General features: G+C 44.1%; 2 protein-coding genes across 7 annotated transcripts in view; one reads left to right on the top strand and one right to left on the bottom strand.

Annotated features, from left to right (window-relative positions):
• The window catches only part of LDAF1 (lipid droplet assembly factor 1), a 25,030-nt gene extending 7,164 nt beyond the window's left edge, over positions 1 to 17,866 (bottom strand). Inside the window, exons 1-6 of one of the 6 annotated variants that reach the window (XM_074346245.1) lie at positions 17,721 to 17,864; positions 16,945 to 17,168; positions 15,073 to 15,269; positions 9,643 to 9,811; positions 7,128 to 7,266; positions 690 to 816 (exon numbers count right to left, since the gene is read on the bottom strand). In XM_074346245.1, coding sequence (XP_074202346.1) covers positions 804 to 816; positions 7,128 to 7,266; positions 9,643 to 9,811; positions 15,073 to 15,168 — 417 coding nt within the window. In that variant the 5' untranslated portion in view covers positions 15,169 to 15,269; positions 16,945 to 17,168; positions 17,721 to 17,864 and the 3' untranslated portion in view covers positions 690 to 803. The other 5 variants (XM_074346243.1, XM_045521169.2, XM_074346244.1 and 2 more) reach the window with 5 other exon arrangements.
• Positions 17,867 to 18,026: 160 nt separating this feature from the next.
• DNAH3 (dynein axonemal heavy chain 3) overlaps positions 18,027 to 18,565 on the top strand; it is a 152,752-nt gene continuing 152,213 nt past the window's right edge. Inside the window, exon 1 of the mRNA XM_074346872.1 lies at positions 18,027 to 18,265. The gene's annotated coding sequence lies outside the window, so the exon portion shown is untranslated. The remainder of the gene's footprint in view (positions 18,266 to 18,565) is intronic.

Here is an 18,565-nt window from a genome sequence, read left to right on the forward strand (position 1 = left end):
AGTCCTAATGTTACTCCAAGCTTGGCAAACAGTAGGATTTTTACAAGTTCCTGTTCCCTCCGTTTTCAGTGATGATGAACTGTGCATTTTGATGACTATTCTTTACGGGCCTATTCTGTGGCAGGCACTATGCTGGATTTGTACATTATTTTACTTCATTTGACCAGCAAAGTCCTTAGGCTGCAGGCAGTGTGACAGACAGAACCTGAATTGCAAGCTTTGATTTAGATGTCAGGTTTCTTGGCAGAACTGATAAATCATTTCAGCTCTGAACCTTGGTTTCACCTCGAAAATTCCAAGGCTAATGGAATATGAAAAATGAGAAGCCAGCAGGGGCAGCTTGTTGTGATGGGTCTCATCCATGAAAGGAAAGAGTTAGCACGTTTAAGTGCTGTGGGAAAGCACCTTGCACTTTGCAGAGTTTGAAGCAAGGATGTTCACGTGATCAGAAATATGTTTTACAATGATCTCTTGGCTACTGTCAGGAGAGCATGCCACAAGAAGGCTCTTTAAAGCTCTTAGCAGTGAAAATACTCTCAAATTTTATAACCCCAGCCCAGACCTACTCTCTAGGCCAATGTCCACTTCACACATCCTCTTGGTGTCAAAAAGGCATATCTGACTTAATATGAGCAAAGCAGATTTTGAATATTCATCCAGCCCCCAACTCAGAAAATAGTGTCACTGACCTCACAGACTCAAAGTAAAGAATAAAATATTGCCATTTGCAGCAAGATGGATGGATCGGGAGTTCATCATTCTAAGAGAAGTAAGCCAGAAAGAGAAATACGGTATGATATCACTCATATGTGGAATCTAAAAAAAAAGAAAAAAGAGGACACTAATGAACTCATCTACAAAACAGAAACAGACTCGCAGACACAGTAAACAATCTTATGGTTACCAGGGGAAAGGGGGTGGGAAGGGATAAATTTGGGAGTTTGAGATTTGCAAATGATAACCACTATATGTAGAAATAGATTAAAAAATAAATTTCTTCTGTATAGCACAGGGAACTATATTCAATATCTTGTAATAACCTTTAATGAAAAAGTATATGAAAAAGAATGTATGTATATATACACACATACACATATATATATATATGCATGACTGATAACATTTTGCTGTACACCAGAAATTGACACATTGTAACTGACTATACTTCAATTTAAAAAAATTTAGGTGCCATCCTTGTGTCCCCCTTTCCGTCACTACCCACATACCATCATCCGTCACCAAATGCTGCTGGCCCTCCAAATAAGGAAGGTGTCCCTTATCTCCACCCTAGTGAGTCACACCAGCCTCTGCTCTGGACCTCTGCAGACCTCCTAACTGGCCTTTTGACTCCTAATCCATTGGCCACAAGTGATCTTTAAAAATTTAAGTCTAATTATATCCCTCTTAACATAAAGTGTAAAATTCTTCGTTGTCTTCCCTTTGCTCTTTGTGTGAACGTCTTACCCTATGAGGTCCTGCATGATGGGCTCCTGTCTCTCCTCCACTTACCCTTTGCTCACCCAGCCCAGTCACACTGATACCACTTCTTTTCCTTAAACACACTAAGCTCCTCCCAGTCTCGGGGCTTCTGTGTTGCTGTGGATGAGGTGGCCTGCCAGTTATTTATCATCCTTCTACTGTCTTCAATGCAGTTGCCATAATCTAATATTTTGTTTACTTATTGTAGCAGGTATATTTCAAGGTGGAGCCCATGATCCCCACCTGTGGTACACATTCCCGTGTGATCCCCTCCTCCTGAGTGGGACCTGATGCTTCTAAACCACAGAATAGGGTGAAAAGTGACAGGATGTATGTGACTATGCATACGTGATTATGTGTTATAAAAATGTAATGTCCATCTCGCTAAGAGATCCTCCCCCTTGGTGGCTCTGAAGAAGCAAGCTGCCAGGCTTTGAGTTGCTATATTAGAGGGACTGAGGTCCTCAGTCCCAAATCCTGCAAGGAAATGGATGCTGCCAGTGACCATGTGAGCTTAGATGTGGATCTTCCCCTGGCTTAGACTCCGGTGAGAACCCAGCCCTGGCAGCAAAGTGATTGCAGTCTTGTAAAGGACTCAGCTAAGCCAGGCCTGTGCTCCCAACACTCCGAAAATGTAGGGTAGCAAACATGTGCTTTGTAAACTGTTATGCAACAATAGAAAACTAACACACTTGTTAAGTGACTCCTGCATGAGAAAGTAAACTTCAGGTCCGGGGGCTTTTCATTCTTCATTATTGAAGCCTCAGAACTCAGCAGTGTATTTAGCATAGACGGCTAACAGCAGACATGTGCACGTAAGAAAGAAACAGTCACTCGACAGTAACTGTTAATATTAATACCCACATGTATTGGCAGGAATGGGCAACTCTTGTTCTCTAATAGGTGAAGGACAGTTTGGTGACAGGTGTGGCTAACTGTCACGGGATGCGGAAAGTTTGAGTACCCAGTTAAGGCCTTTATGTTCTCCTGTAGCAAACAGCACGTTATTTGCTTTTGTCTGCCCAGCACGTATTTCCTTTTCTTGTGACGTTCCTTTGGGACCCTCCTCCCATCTCCATGTGCTCCTGCACCCCCAGCTATGCAGGACCAGTGGGACTGACCCATCCCCTCCCCTGGTTCCCCAATGTACACATGTCCCAGCCCTGACCTATCAGCACATTCCATCCCCGTGGCCACTGTGATTGGTTTGGGGCTGTTCACATGACCCAAGTCTGGCCAATAAGAGCCAAACCCAGAAATTCTGAATGTACTGTTGGAAGAGAGCAGCCTCCTGACATAGGCTGATGTAAAATTAGAGCTGCTGCAGCGACCTCCACGTGAGGAGGGCCAGCCGGAAAAAGCAGCTCACACTGAGAAAAGCAATGATGAGAAATGCCTCACGACAGCACTTGAGCCCCTGGATCCAGCAGTGCCCAGAGATCTACCTCTTGGTTTTATAGTTCAGTGAAATGAATCCCTCCCTCTCTACCTCTATTTTTTTTTTTAAAGCTATTTTGAGTTCTATCACCAGCAACTAAAAAAAGCCTCATTACCCAGGATCTGCTGTGAAATTGACACAGAAGGAATAAATGAATCTGATGTCTGTCTGGAGTGGGGGCAGGGGGGAAGTAAAGAGTATAGAAAAAAAGCTCATCCAAATAAATATTTAATAAAATACCACAGCAAATAAACCACTAAAGTAGAAACCCCACAGGACTTTAAAAATCTGTGTAGTCCTTTAGCATTTTCATAGGACTTTTGAAGAAATGGCTTAACAAGATAAGTTCCTTAAAACTATATACAGAAATATCAAGTGCAAATATTTTAAAGGGTAAGAGCAGTACTTAACAGTGCTCAACAGTGGAAACCATACTTTTAAATTTAGGGAAAAAATGCTCTTGGCCATAAAGTTAAGTTTGGACTCTATTTTCCAACTTTGTCTGAAAGGCCATTATTCCCAAATGCTGTTGGTCTTTCTGATAAAAAGCTAGTAAGGCAGAAAAGCTTGTTCTGTTTTGGATTGTTTTTCCCCACATCTTGTTTCAAATGAGTGAAGAAATAAGAAGAAAGAAAGGACAGGGAGGAAAGGAAGGGAAGTAAGGAAGGAAGGAAGGAAGGAAGGAAGGAAGGAAGGAAAGAAGGAAGGAAAGGAGGGAGGAAAAGGAAAAACAATCCATAGTTGTCCCAAACTGAGCCCTCAGATACAAGATCTGAGTCTCTGGGTCAAGCTGCAGGCCTCTGGAGGCTCAGGACCCTGCCCCGGTCAGGTCTGCATCTTTGGGGAGGAGGAGGCGAGAGGCGGGAGCCGCTGAGCCATCATAGTTCTCCACTGATTCTCCATGTGAGGGTGGGTCAGCTGATGGGACTCACACAAGAGCAACAAGATCCCCAAAACTAACCACTGCAAGACCCTACAAATCAGTGAAAGAGCTAGAGGACACCTCCGGGAAGTGCTTGACCACCCAGTCCCTCCTGAGCCATGATCCCAAGGGGTGAGAGTGATCCAACAGCTTTCCAGAGGTGCTTGGAAAAAGGCTTTGTTTCTGTTCAGCTGGTTATTCCCGGAAGAGCCCCTCCAAGTCTGCAGACTTCATGGCCAGCTGACAGTTGCCACTGGAGTTGTGTTGTGTCAACAGCCTGTTTGGTAACAATAAGAAATGATTAGCTCTAAGCCCTCTTTAAAGAGAAATGTTGAGAGAGTGGATGGCTGAATATGTGACATTCTTTGTTGGTTTATTTTTGGCTGCTTCTTGCAACCACACCAGATTTGGGGCTACGCTAAAATGACTGGGTTAAGAGGAGAGGTTACAATCTCTTTCCCCTGTTCTATTTTGGATATTGCCTTTTCCCCAATTGTCTGTGTCCTCACAACAATCCAGTGAGAAAGGCAGAGCAAGGAGTAGCCCCATTTTCCAATGAAAGAAAACGAGAACAGAGACTCCGAATAGTTTGTTCAAGATCACATAGTTAAAAAAATGGCACAGCTGGGATTCAGACCCGTTACTTCAAATTCCAATTAACTGCCCATTTCTTCACATCTTCATCAGAAGGGAGAGAGGTGGTAAAAGGAAGAGAAACAGATCTGTCCTTTTTAGTCCCTGTGATGGTAGGTTTCAGAGGGAAGTGAAATGGAGAATCTATGGGTTCTCTCTGAATTTCAAATAGCCTTGCTAACACTGATGCCCCCGGTGGAAAACTATAGCACACACCAGAGCTTGGCTGACCAACCACATCTCAAGGCCCTTCTCCTTGGGGGTTTATACCACAGAAGCTGAGATAGTTCAACAGTCCATTTGCCAGCCTCCCTTCCAGCTTAGAGTGGCCATCTGCCAAAATTCTAGCCAACGAGGTCAGCTGGGGTAGGAAGCGAGGGCAGTCCTAGGAAAGAACAGGAATTTTTCACAGTATATTTGGAAGATCTGCATGACTCAATGAACCAATATTCTCCAAATGACCAGAGCATGAAGTCAAAATTCTGGGTAAAGATCTATTAGAAGTACAAGATAGACCAGTGAATTTTAATATTACAAAGTATAAAAAGTTCACTTTCAATTAACCTTTAAGAAACTACCACTCGTTGATTTTTGGTGTACTATCAAAGAACATTCATAATCATCTGAAAAAGCTTTCCTCTCTTTCCCAACCACACATTTGTGAGGCTGGGTCTTAAAATACTTCGACTAAAGTTACATATCACAACTGAATGAACCCAGATGCACAAAGGAGAACCCGGCTGATGTCTAATAAGGCAGACATTAAAGGTATTTGCAAAACGTAAAACAGTGCCACTCACACATTTCATTTTATATTGGAAAATAGTTACTTTTCATAAAAATACATATCAACAGACAATATTGTTCTTTTTAAGTAAACAAATGTTTTTCAAATTTCTGTTGTTACTTCCATTGGAGTAATTATCAATACACGGAAACCACATAAACAGAAACTCTTTGGAAGTCTCAATAATTTTTAAGAAGGTAAATGGATACTGAGAACAAAGAGCTTGAGAACACTTGCCCTAGTGAAAAAATGGGTGTGAGTGCCTTGGCTGGGAGGAGAATGGGAGGGTAAGGAGATCAAGAACAAATCTTGGATCTTTTCCCATCTCTTCACTGAGAAATAGATATTCAGACTCTGCTACTTGCTGTACAATAGTTGTAGCACAGGATTCAGAGGCAGGGAGGGAGTCTGGCTCAGAAGCATCAGCCTCAATAAGCCAAACAGGCCAATATTTCTCCTTTTATCTCCTTTAAGACTGACAGTGATCAAGACAATTTATAAGAAGCGGAACATGATTTCAAGGATATCAGTTAAGCAATCCTATGAGAACCACCCCTGAGCAATTTTAAATTATACCCACTTCACATTTATTTTTCAACATACGAGTAACAAAAGGATAACCTTTTGGGCAAGAAGTTCAATGGCTACTCTGCAAAAAATCAAAATTCAGCACATCGGTTCTTTTAAAGCGAGGGTTGGCAAAACCATGGCCCTAGGGCCAAATCCAGGCTTCTATTTTTGCAAATAAAATTTTATTGGAACACAGCCACACTCATTTGTTTGCTTAACGTCTATGTGCTTTCACGCTCCAGCAGCAAAGCTGAGTGGCTCCAGCAGAGACAGTCTACAAAACACAGTCTACAAAATCTAAAATATTTACTGTCTGGCTCCTTAAAGCAATTGTTCCCCAATCCCTGTTTTAGAGTTACTCTGTGTCTTGGTTAAGAGGTTCTGGAGTTAACAGACCTGGATTTAACAAGTCCTTTCTCTGCCATCCTCTTTTGGGACTCAGCTTCATTTTCCTTCTCACAGAACGGGCCCTAATAACTGCCCCCCAGGGTGTATTACAGGAGCTACGGCCTGGAAAGTGCATCAGAGAGTCCCTGGCACAGAGCAAGTGCCCAGTGAGTAGTAGCCACTGTCACCAATTCAGCAAGAGCTTAAAGGAAGCACAAAAGAGTGCTTAAGACTCTAAACTCAACAAGTACAAAAGAACAAAAATCAAACATAAAAAAAAAAAAAAAATCACCTCTAAAAATCCCGTTGGAGGGCAGCCCATTATAGACAAACACACTTTCTTTCATTAATTTCAACACAGCTGGTTATTCCTCCAGTGTTTAAATGGATCACTGTCCCTTCAGTGGAGGCCCCAGATGAAATAGCTGGAATTTACGAGCCACAACGTGGGGACAAAATCCATATATTCAAATATGAGAAGAGTAGAGAGCATCAAGACAGACTGGGAACGGCAGAGCCACAGCTCCTGTACCAGCCTGGGGTACATGCATGCTGAGTAGGACGGTAGTTCACTGTTCTTCCTGTTGCTCCCTGACTGCTACAAAAAACACCTTAATTTGAATTTTTGTTAAGTTAAGTGGATATTTTTGAAAAGGGATCAATAATAACTGCCTCATAGAGCTGCCATGACAACAAATGAGTTATCACATGTGTGGTGGATGATGGTAGCAATAGGGTTTGTTTGAAACACCACTGTAAATTCCCATTTGATGTCCGATGTGTTTGGGTAACTATGAGAAACATCTGCCTCTTACAGTTTTGCAGCTAGACACTGACTAGAGTTAGGGTATTATTTGTGAACATCCCCCACAAATGGAAAAGATAAAATGATTGCACTGACAGGTACTTACCTGGGAGAAAACCAGTAGCTGATGAGGCTGGAGACCACCACATAAGACACTATGATTATCCCCGACAAGGCAAGCGACACGAAGCCCAAGCCACAGAGGACACAAAGCAGTGAAAGGCCGCCCACAGAGATGACCAGTCCTGGAAGAGAGCACGGTCAAAAGAGCCATTCAGCTAAAACAGACTGAAAACGCCAGACCCTGCACCACTGGGTTTAAAATGATTGATTCAGATGTTTCAAGTGAGATTTCCCATAAAAACCCAGACTTCTGGCATCACTTAAAAAGGAGGTACTCTCAATGCCCAGGTGAGGGTCATCATGGCCTGGCTGCTGCTGGCTGGCCCTCCAGTTTCCTCCAGGCCCAACTGTACTGTTCCCAACTGTACCGTTTCCAGATCGCTTTGCTCACTTTTGTTACCCATCTTGCTCATGGGTGTTTGAATGTGAAACCCCCTCATCCTGAAGGTCAGGGATGGTCTCCCAAAGGAATTCTATAGAAGGAGTCAGCGGAGGCAGTAACGGGGGAGGTAAATCACGTCCAGTGTTTCAAACTGCCTAACCAGTTCTAGAATTTACATGGGAATAAAGACTATGCAGGCTAAATAAAGTAAAATCTAAACGTAAGTTTTGACGAGGCCCTTTACAACCCAGCCTGGCAAATATCACACAGTAACCATAAGGTCTGATTGGTCATTTTACCCAACCTTAAATAATTTTTAATGGGAATGTGAATGCATTATCATCTAATAAGTGCAGAGAAAATACATTTTTCATAATATGGGGTCTGGGGCAAAAACAGTAAAAGGTACACTGGAAAGAGCATGCACTTCCACAGTACACATGAATGAGTCTGACCCTAGTTAAGTCACTTATGGTGTGGCGTTGGGCCTCTTGGAGCTTTTGTTTAACTCATCTGTAAAAAGAATATAGTAACTACCTCTAAATGTTGCCATGACAATTAAATGGCTGTCATGTATGGGACAGACGGTGGTAGTGTCTGTCCGCCCAGCACACTTTCCCTTGCCTCCCTCATAACAAAATTCCTCTTTCCATAGAACTAGTAACATGGGAAATGCTGCAGAGCAGACACCTTTCCCCCCGCCTCGCGAGTGGTCAAACGGCCCAGTGCTCCACAGTGACAGTTTCAGGGATGCACCCTGGAAAGGAAGGAAAGCAGAGTACATAACCAGATGTGCTGTCTTTTCATAAAGATTTACAGAATCCTAGATCAGTATTTCTCAACAGATGGGCAACAACCACCTGTATCGGCATCAGATGCATCGTGGAGCCTTGTTTAACATTTGCATTTCTGGACCCCACTCCGGACCTGCTAAATGACAACCTCTGGATGAGAAATGGAAATCTGTATGTTCAAAAAAGCAAGTGAGATTTATGTGCACTCAAGTTCCGGAACCACCGCTCTAAAGGGGGACAGCTTTGCACGTGCTGTTCCTCCTGTCTACAAAGCCCTTCCTTGCTCACCCTGAGACAAAGCTGTTACATACCTTTAAAGTCCTGCCTTCTGTAAAGCGTTGCATGATACCACCAAAATGCACTGGCTCCCTCATTTCTCTCTAAGTTTACTTTTATTGTCATACTCATTCATCTTTCGCCCATCTATCCCTCAGTTTTTACTGAACAACCACTGTGCCACACTGTATTTGGCTCACCTACCTACCATGCCTGCCTTCTCCTTCAAGTGTAAACGGTCTTGGCCATGATCCCCTGGGCAGGGAAGCAACCCTGGGTGCTCTTAGCTCTGGGAAGCCACTGAATGGGCCACAGGTGATCACCTGAGCAGATGGTAACCATCTCTTTGTGGAGTGTGATCTGATTTGAAAAAGCAAACTGAGGCAATCAGATTTGCTTTATCAGTTAATTTAACCCAGCAACACTGGGAGAAGTTGGTAACTGGCAGTGGGACTTCAGGGGAAAAGGTAGAGAAGGGGGAACCTCAGTACACAGCAAGGCACCTGGCATGCAATAGGTGCTCAATAATTAGCTGTGGAGTGAATGGTTTCTCTGCTTAGTGACAATAGTTAGCAATCATGGAGAAGCCACACTGTGCCATGGATTGTGCTAAGCACTTTATGGAACTGTAAATTTCAATCCTCACAACCCTTTGAGATAGTATTGTTACATCCCTATTTCACACATGAGGAATTCAAAGCTCAGAGAAGGTAAATAACTTGTCCAAAATCACGCTGGTGGAGGTGGGATTCTTTTTGGGGGGGGTTGGTAATTAGGTTTATTTATTTATTTTTTCGAGGAGGTACTGGGGATTGAACCCAGGACCTTGTGCATGCTAAGCATGCACTCTACCACTTGAGCTGCACCCTCCCCCGAGGTGGGATTCTCATACAGACCCCAGAGTCCATGTTTTAACTACTCTGACAAGATGTCTTGGTTGATGTGCTTTTGACAAGAACAGGAACTTTCGGTAAGAGCGACAGATGCTCAATAAATACTGTCCTCCAAAGTGAGTCATTTTCCAGGGGGGTAACTGAGTAGGGTACCTTCCAGCAATATGACTCCCACAAAAGCAGCCAGGGAGGTGAGCACCACGAGGAGCAGGAAGAAGCCAACAGGAACAGCCGACACAGCAACAAACACCAGCAAGGTGAGCGTCAGGAAAGGATGCCTGTCCAGGTACTGACCCACCGGAGACTTCAGGAAGGCAACCACCTGCGGGCAAAGGAGAAGAGAAGGACTGAGTGTCACGTCTGAGCCCCAGGCTGATGGATCCGCCCAAGCCACAGGAGGTACAAGCCAAGGTGGTGAAGCTGGAAGGCTCCTAAGTAACAAGTCGGCAATAACAATCCTCCCAAGACATGAGTCACCCCAGCAACACCTTCAGGCGGTGGTGGACAGAGGGCCCCACCCAACCTCAAGTCTTGCAAAAGAAGGAGAGACCCAGGGACACGCCCTCTCAGAAGGCACCCCCAGCATCTGTGTGCTGACGTAATGCACGTACAGCTGGAGGCCTACTTCACAGCTGAGGCCACTGACGTACAGAGAGGTTAGGTCCAAGCTGCTTGGCATCACCGGGGAGCTTGTTAGAAATGTGGTCTCTTGGGCCCTACCCCAGGCCTGGAGCAAATCAGATTCTGCTTTTTAATGACATCATCAGATGATCTATACGTACGCACATTAAAGTTTGAGAAACAGTGGGGCAAAATGACTCATCTAGAGTCACATGGCTTCCAAGTGGCAAAACCTAGGCATTCAGAGCTAAATCTTTCTGCTCTAGATGTCAGATGTTTGTGATGGCTGCCACTTCATTAGGAGAAAACACTTTTATGTCATCAACCTGGATACTACAGTCAGGCCATAACCTGATGACTACTGCAAGCTTACGCTGCATTAATAAAGAGGTTATCTTCCTTCGCCAGGCAAAAGGATTTTTGGAGCTGGCTCAAGGCTGAGGGGGTGCTGGTTTAATACAGAGCTGGCCCAAGACAATCTCACAAGGATGGGCTTTCCCCCTCCTCTCAGGCCCCATGCTGTCTCTCTCCTCAGTGCTGGCATGCTGGTTCCCATTCCCTTGAAAGGTTCCATCATTCCAGAACTTCCCCCCCCCCTCAAAACTGGTCCTTCTCATGTCTCATTCCTTAGGGCCTCGAGGGCCAGCAGCTGAAATGAAGGTGTAATTTAAGTTATAGTGATCACAAGTGCCACTAGAAAGAGCTGTTCACTGAAGTGATTCAAATAGACGAATCTGGGGGCACGTTGGAAGGCAGGAGGGTCTTGTAACTCAGGTTGATGGTGACAAAGCACATGACTCATCCTGCTCAACTAGAAAAGGCCATTCCAAGAAGCCACTGCTATTGTCTTGGGGCTCAGGATTGACAACTTCACTTCCTGCCCAGCCACAAAACAACAGAATGCCCACTGGCTACACTGCCTCCAGCTACTCCCTTCTGACAAGCTATCTGGAACTTGGCTGTTCAGTTTCTCTAGCCAGAGGTGACTGCACCGGGAATCAGCTCTGAGTAGGGAATGTCCAGCTTGCATACTCTAGTATCAGAACCCAGGGAGACCTTACCGTTAGGGAGGCTGCCAGTGAGAGACAGAGTGGCCACGGGAGTGGGGCTGGTCCCTCGAGCTGTCTCAGGTCTTGACTGCTTTCCAGCTCAAGTCCACATGTATCCTTAGTAAACCCCCAGGTGTCATCTTACGAACTGAACTGTTCTCTCTGATCCTTATCATCAAGGGGCCCAGAAACCACAGGGGAGGAGTCGATGAGGCTGGAACACCAGAATGCCAGGCTTATGACTTTACCCCCAGACTGTGCAGCACAGTAGCCACAAGTGGTACTGAGCACTTGAAAGGCAGCTAGTGTGACCGATGAACTAGATGCTTAATTTAATTTAAATTTAAAACCTGATGTTTGATTCAGTCATTGGAAATATTTTAGATATGTTTCAAATAAGTTGGGTATGTTTCAAATAAGTTCTTCAATTATAAATTTTATGAAATCTGAAGAGAGACCAAGTATTTTCCTATGGAAAATCAACATTTGAACTGAGATGTGCACTCAGTGTCTTAAAAAAGAGAATGTAAAATATCTCGTCCATGATTTTTTAATGTTGAATACATGTTGAAATTATATGGTTTTGGATATACTGGGTTACATAAAATAAATTACTAAAATTAACTTCATATGTTTCTTTTTACATTTTAAATATGACTACTAGGAAATTTAAAACTGTATGTGGCTCACATAATATTTCCATTGGAAAGCACTCACTCAAACTTTAGCTAGGAAAAAAACCAAGAAGCAAACTGATAGTATTTGAGCAGGCCTGTGATACAATCAAAGAAATTTTAAAAAGACGAACATGGCAGTCCTGTACAAGAGGCAATGAGGAAGATTCGCAGGGAAACCAGCCAGAGATATTATCAATGGTCAAAACTAGGCTGATGACAGAAAGGGAAGAGGATGAGGGGATGCAGTATGAATGATGAAAGAAAAACCAACAGGACCTGGGACCAGTCTGGCATGGGGATCCCAAAGAAGGAAAGCAGGAATGGTCTACCTCCAGTCCTTAAGGAATCTAACATTTTCTTAGCCTCTTCTAAATCTGGGCCCTACAACCAAAAAATAGAATAGGCAAAGAGACCAATTTAAGATGCAGACAATTAAGTCCCCCAACTGTCTTCCCCTAGGGAGGATGGCCCTGCTCGGACCAGTTTGTTTCATTTGCTGCAACATGGATAGACCTGGAGATTGTCATTCTAAGTGAAGTAAGTCAGAAAAAGAAAGTGTATGATATCACTTATATGTGGAATCTTAAAAAAACAGACACAAATGAACTTATTTACAAAACAGAAACAGACTCACAGACATAGAAAACAAACTTATGGTTAACAAAGAGGAAAGGGAGGAAGGATAAATTAGGAGTTTGGGATTAGCAGATACAAACTACTATATATAAAATAGATAAACAACAAGGTCCTACTGGATAGCACAGGGAACTATATTCAATAGCTTGTAATAACCTATAATGAAAATGATATGAAAAAGAAGATATATATGTGTGTGTGTGTGTGTGTGTATGTATAACTGAATCACTATGCTGTATACCAGAAACAAACACAACATTGTAAGTCAACTCAACTTCAATAAAATTACAAACAATAATAACAATAATGATGATACTACCACTGGATTTGTTAGCCATGGATTTACAGGTGAATTGCTTTCCTTTTTCTGCCAATGCCACTCTATTCAGTTAACACAATTACTATTAATTAATTCAATTAATCAAAAAATTTGAAAGAAACTACTCTACCTTAAGACCATGTGAAGAACATCAGGGCTGAGCCAACTGTTGACCTGTCCTGTCCCATCCCTCTGGGAGTCGGCTGCCCTGGAAGTTATCTAGCCCAATCCTATTCCAATGACCGTGGCTAAGGATCTAAGGTGAAAAAACCAAAGAAATGCCAAAAAGCCAGAGTTCTTATGCTTTGAAATGCCTACCTTAGAAGGTAGATGTGAACATTAAGTAAGTTAAGACATGCCAAATGCCTAGCACAGGGCTTGGCATACAGCAAGTGCTCAAAGTTAAAGCAGAGTCAGTCCCTATTGTTTGCAAATGCCATATTTGTGAATTCACCTACTAAAGTTGATTAACCCCCAAATCAACCCTTGGGGTGCTTTCATGGATGTGCATGTAGCAGTGAAAAACAGGAGCCATCTGACACACAATGTTCCCAGCTGAGGTCACACTGGGTAATACTCTGCCTTCTTGTTTCAGCTCTCTATACAACTGTCCTTTTCATGGTTTATTTAATGCCATCTTTTTTTTTTTGTTTTTTTGCAGACTTAGGGTTTGTTTGGTGGTGATTTTGTCACTTAAAATGGCACCCACGTGCAGCAGTACTGTCTAGTGTTCCTAAGTAAAAGAAGGCACTGTGACATGCCTTAGAGAGAAAATACATGTATTAGACAGGCTTTATTCAGACAAGAGTTACAGTTGCCTTTATAGTCCAGGCTGTTGGCCTAGAGTTCAATGGTAATGAATCAACAACATATATTGAATAAGGGTGACTTTAAACAAAAACACACACAAAACAGGTTATGGTTTGATTAGCTGATGAAACGTTGCGACCAGAAGTTTGCCAGAACCTAATCCTGCATTTCCCATAGGAGCCATGGTTCAGTACATGCTAATTTAGTGTTTGAGGTGACCTGAGAAAAGATAACTAACACATACAATGAGAATTAACTGTACATGTAGATGAGTAGGAAGACCTTTCTTACTGAGCTAACTTTTAATAACAAGAGTCTCAGCCTGCTGACTGGAAGGCTGCTTGTCCAAGTTAAAAATAGCTAGCTAAACCCACAAACGGTGCCAGGAGCATTTTGGGATGAGTTCAGGAAAGGTCTCTATAGTATATATTGCTCCAGACTGCAAAGTGGTGGCTCTTTGAACAGACCCTGGTGGGACTCTGCTGTCCAATACAAAAGGAAAAAAAAAAAAAGATCACAAACCAGTTCACTTAGTTACATATATATGTATTTTATGGGTATATTGCACAGAAAAAAAGTCTACAGGTCATATAATAATATGTTAATAATATCTGAGAGCTGTCATTGTTTTCCCTGAAAAAAATGCTGAAAGGCATATAGAAGAAAGTAATAAAGACAAAAATGCAAGAAAGCAGAATATACTCTCTCAAGACACAGCGCCACTGAATGGCTACTGAACACTTGAAAGGCAGCTAGTTCAAACGGAAATGTGCTGTAAAAATAATACATGCTGTTTTCCGAAGACTTAGTACCTGTCAGTAACTTTTTTCATTAATATTTTTCTAATGATTATATGCTGAAATATTTAAAATATATTTGGTTCAATAAAATATACTATTAAAATTAATTTCACCTGCTTCTTTTTACCTTATTAATGTGGCTTATGTCCTATTTCTATTGGACAATGGGTTCCTAGTGGAAAACTGGACTCAAATCTTAAAGCAGACTTTAGTCTCTCATTTTCAGGGTAACAGGTCAAAATTAACAACAAAACAAAAAACGGATGGTATCTGTGGCACAGACTGAGAGTTGCCTCTATTTCCAGCAAAAGAACTGTATTTTCTACAAGGGGTGATCATGAGACTAAATTTTGGTCTATGAGATGTAAGTGGAAGTTTGTGCATGTGTGACTTTCAGGAAGTCTCCTTAAATTAGAGGTGGCCTGCAAGTCTTTCTTCCCCACCCACCTCAACATCCTACTGCATGGAATGTGGATACAATGGCTGATGCTCTAGCAGCCACCATGAACAACAAGTTTTAAGGTTACAACTTAGACATTACAAGGTGGTGAGTTAGAAAGATTCCTGACCTATGTCCAAATCTCTTCTACTTGAGAGAGAAATAACTTCCCATGGTGTTTAAGCTAGTGTTCTGTTTGGATTTTTCCATTCTATGCTGATTGGAAACTGACCTTTGGGTTATTCTGGACAGACTCTATCAGCAAAGACAGCTTCTTCTGCAGCTCCTGCAAGTCCTTTGAAGTACTCGGGGGCTCCTCTTTCGCCATCCTGAAACCCACTTCAGTCTCTTTAGGGATTAATTCTACCAGTAAGCTCTTCAGCGCAGGGCCCAGTCAAATCTCTCATGTTACCTTGTTTCTTGCTGTCACTGCAGGAAATGAAAAGCATTTTCAACCATTAGTGGTCTTCACTCAGCTGGCCCCACAAGAGCTTTTATTATCCTCACACACTGATGGTGGGCATGCAGGTGGAGGATAACTTGGTTATATCTATCAAAATTTCAAATTATACACACCTTGATCCAACAATTTATTTTCCAGGAACCCAAAGGAAATAATCGAACAGGTCTATAAAAACATATCAAAAGGATGTGCAGTACATCTCTGTTCATAATACATAAGAAATAGCAAAACAATGGAAAGAAGCTAACTGTCCATTAATAGGAAATATGTTAAATAATGATAAATTCATACAATAAAGTACTGTATAGCCATTGATAATGTAGATATTTATTTAGTGAAATAAAAATACCTATGTGAAAAAATTATCAAATACTACACACTGTTACATATCTCATGTATATATCCATATTATAAACTATATATGTATACTTATATATTTTATATATATACTCATAGTAAAATAAAAGATCTAAGACATATAACAAAATGTTAATGGTATTATCTCTGACAGCTTATGTTTATTTTTTTAGCCTGACTAACGCTGAAAAGAGTATGGCAGAAAGTAAGAAAGCTGACTACACTATTTCAAGTCCCAGTGCCTTTTTTTCCCCCAGAAAACCTTTCTCAAACAAGTAATAGCGGCCAATTTCTTTATTTACTACCCACAATAAACAGTTTAGTTCCCAATTACATTGTGCCAAAAATTACGCTCTATTTACTTGTGTGTAAGTCTCTTCTTAACAAGACAGGAGCCTGGGGACAGGCTTTGCCCCAATTATACCCTGTGATTCAACAGACTAGAATTTCAGGACTTTCTCAATCTCTCATTATTATTTATTTTTAATAAAAGATATTTGTTAAGTTAGGTGTCTAGCTTTAAAACCCTTTTTGATTCTCATATACACAAATATATTGTTCTTAGATTTCTCAGAACAACAACTGTACAGCTGGACACGGAGATACCTTTTCCCGTTTTCCTTTACAACTGATCTCCTGATCTAAAGCACAAATACCAAAAAGATTCTGTCACGATGGACAAAATTAACTGAGATAACTCATACTTATTTACCATACTGAATATCCCACACGCTAATTATGAGTTGGGAGGAGGTATTTCCTAATATCTACAGGGTCCAGTAACAAATTAAAGCACATTTTAATCATCCCGGCTAAAGATTCTCTGCTACAATCCCTTTTGTGAAACACGAACCCCTTGGACGAGCGAGGACTAGTACCTCCACCCCATATTCTATCTCTGAAGCTGCAGCGAGCACAGACTTGAACTTGTGATACTCCCAGTGCTCAATTCCCCAACCTCAAATCTGCAACAGGCAGAAACAAGCCCAGCTCCCAGGGCCTTAGAAACCCCAGGGCCACCCAGACCGGTTTGGGGAGGCCAATGGAGCCGAGCGTGGGCAGAATGCTATGGGCCACAGCCGCCAAATACATCCACCTGGCCAGCCCCAGACCCTCTAGTCACTTACTCCTTGGAGGGGCCTCCCCAGGCACCGAGAAGCCTCCGGAGGAAGGAGGATCGCGCAGCACACGAAGTTCCCCGCCTTCTCCGCGTTTTCCGGGCTGAGCCGCGAGAATACCAGCCGCCCCGCCCCGCCCCGCCCCTTCCACGGTACCCTCCCCTACCAAAAGCCCCCGGCTCTTCCACGGCAAACGGAAACCCAGAATGTTGCAGCCGGGGTGGGGGGAGTCGCACCCCACGCGGGAGGGGGAGGACTCGCACCCCACCCACGCAGGAGGAAGCCTCCGCGGGTCGCTTCGGGCCTATCCAGGCCTCCTCTTTCCCATCTGGTTCCAGTCTCTCAGCCTTCGAAGACTCGAAAAGGGGCAGGCGCCCAGTTTCTCCGGATCTAAGGGGAGCGGAAAAGAGGGTGATGCAAGTAGAGAGGGGGCTGGGCGCCCGAAAAGGCACCGAGGCTGAGAAATGGGAGCTCAGGGGGAGTCGAGTACCCTGTTGTTAATTTGAGAAGAATCCACCTTTGGTACTGGGAGCGCTCCTCTCTCCAGTGACGGGAGAGGCGGGTTCAGTGTAGAGAAGAGGAACCCGGTAGGGAGGAAAGCACCCATTTTCATTAGTTCTAAGGAGAGAGTTTGGAGACTCCCCAACCAGGTTTCCCAACAAGGGGCAGGGTCTACGGCATGGGATGGGGATGGAAGCCCGTTTACCAAATGTGGCCGTCGGTGTATCAGTGTGTGCGCGCGCGTGCTCCCAGCCTTCCCAGGGGCTCGGAGAGATGAGGCTCCCCTCATTAACAAACGGCGGGCTGACGACTTCAGCCGTGGGGCACCGACTATCCTCTCACACCACCGTCCCCGCGCTCCTCCATTAGTCCCGCCGGGTGAGGGGGGGTCCGGCCAGCCGGGGCACCCGGGCCCCTCGCTCCAGAGCTGCCAGCGCTCACCTGGTTCCGGCGGCCGCAGAGTAGAGCGGGCGGAGCAGAGCGAGGCGAGAGCAGGAGGAAGGAAAGCGCGGCGGGGCGGGGCGGGGTCCCGAGCGGAGCCGGCGCCTTCCCCTCCCCTCCCCTCCCCTCCGCCTGCATCCCCGCACCCCCGCCGGCCGCCTTCCTCCGCCCCTCGGCTGTGGCCCCGCCCCTCCGCCCCGCTTTGCCACCCGGCGGCCGGAAGGACCGTGCCCAGGCGCACACCCGGCACCGCCCCCACCGTCCCCACCCCCGGCGTCGCGGCGGCATTTGAAAGTGCGCGGTCCCCTCAGCCTTTGGGAGCCTCCCCGACAAGACAAGCGCAGAGTAAGGAATATGTGAGGAAACTAAGGCTCAAAAACAGCTGCCTTTCCTACACTATTGGCTTGGAGTGCGAGTGCCCGGGTCCCCTCAGAGACAGGTGTCAAAGAAAGGTGGTCACAGGGTCTTAGGGCTTCCCCGGCCTAAATACCCTGAAGCGACTCTTCTGGAACTACCCTTGGAACTCAGGACAGACAAGTGATGAGGTACGACCTTGACTGGAAGGTTTCAACCATTACTTCAACCATTACTTCAACCAATTGCAAATGTCTTGAGCCTGTGCGGTCCTTAAAGACCAGTTAGATTAGTAGCACCATTTTCTAAATGAAAAAGTCTAACCCCAAATCCTTTGATTTCAAGTCAGAGCCAGAGCACATGTTCCCTGACCCCAATTCCAGCCCACACAGCTGGGTTTCTCAATGGGCAGCGCTACTGACGTTTTGGGCGGGAAAATTCTGTGCTAACGGGGCTGTGCTGTGCATTGTGGGATGTTTAGCCACATCCCT

The sequence above is a fragment of the Camelus bactrianus genome, chromosome 18 (assembly GCF_048773025.1).
Source record: "Camelus bactrianus isolate YW-2024 breed Bactrian camel chromosome 18, ASM4877302v1, whole genome shotgun sequence".
Lineage (NCBI taxonomy): Eukaryota > Metazoa > Chordata > Mammalia > Artiodactyla > Camelidae > Camelus > Camelus bactrianus.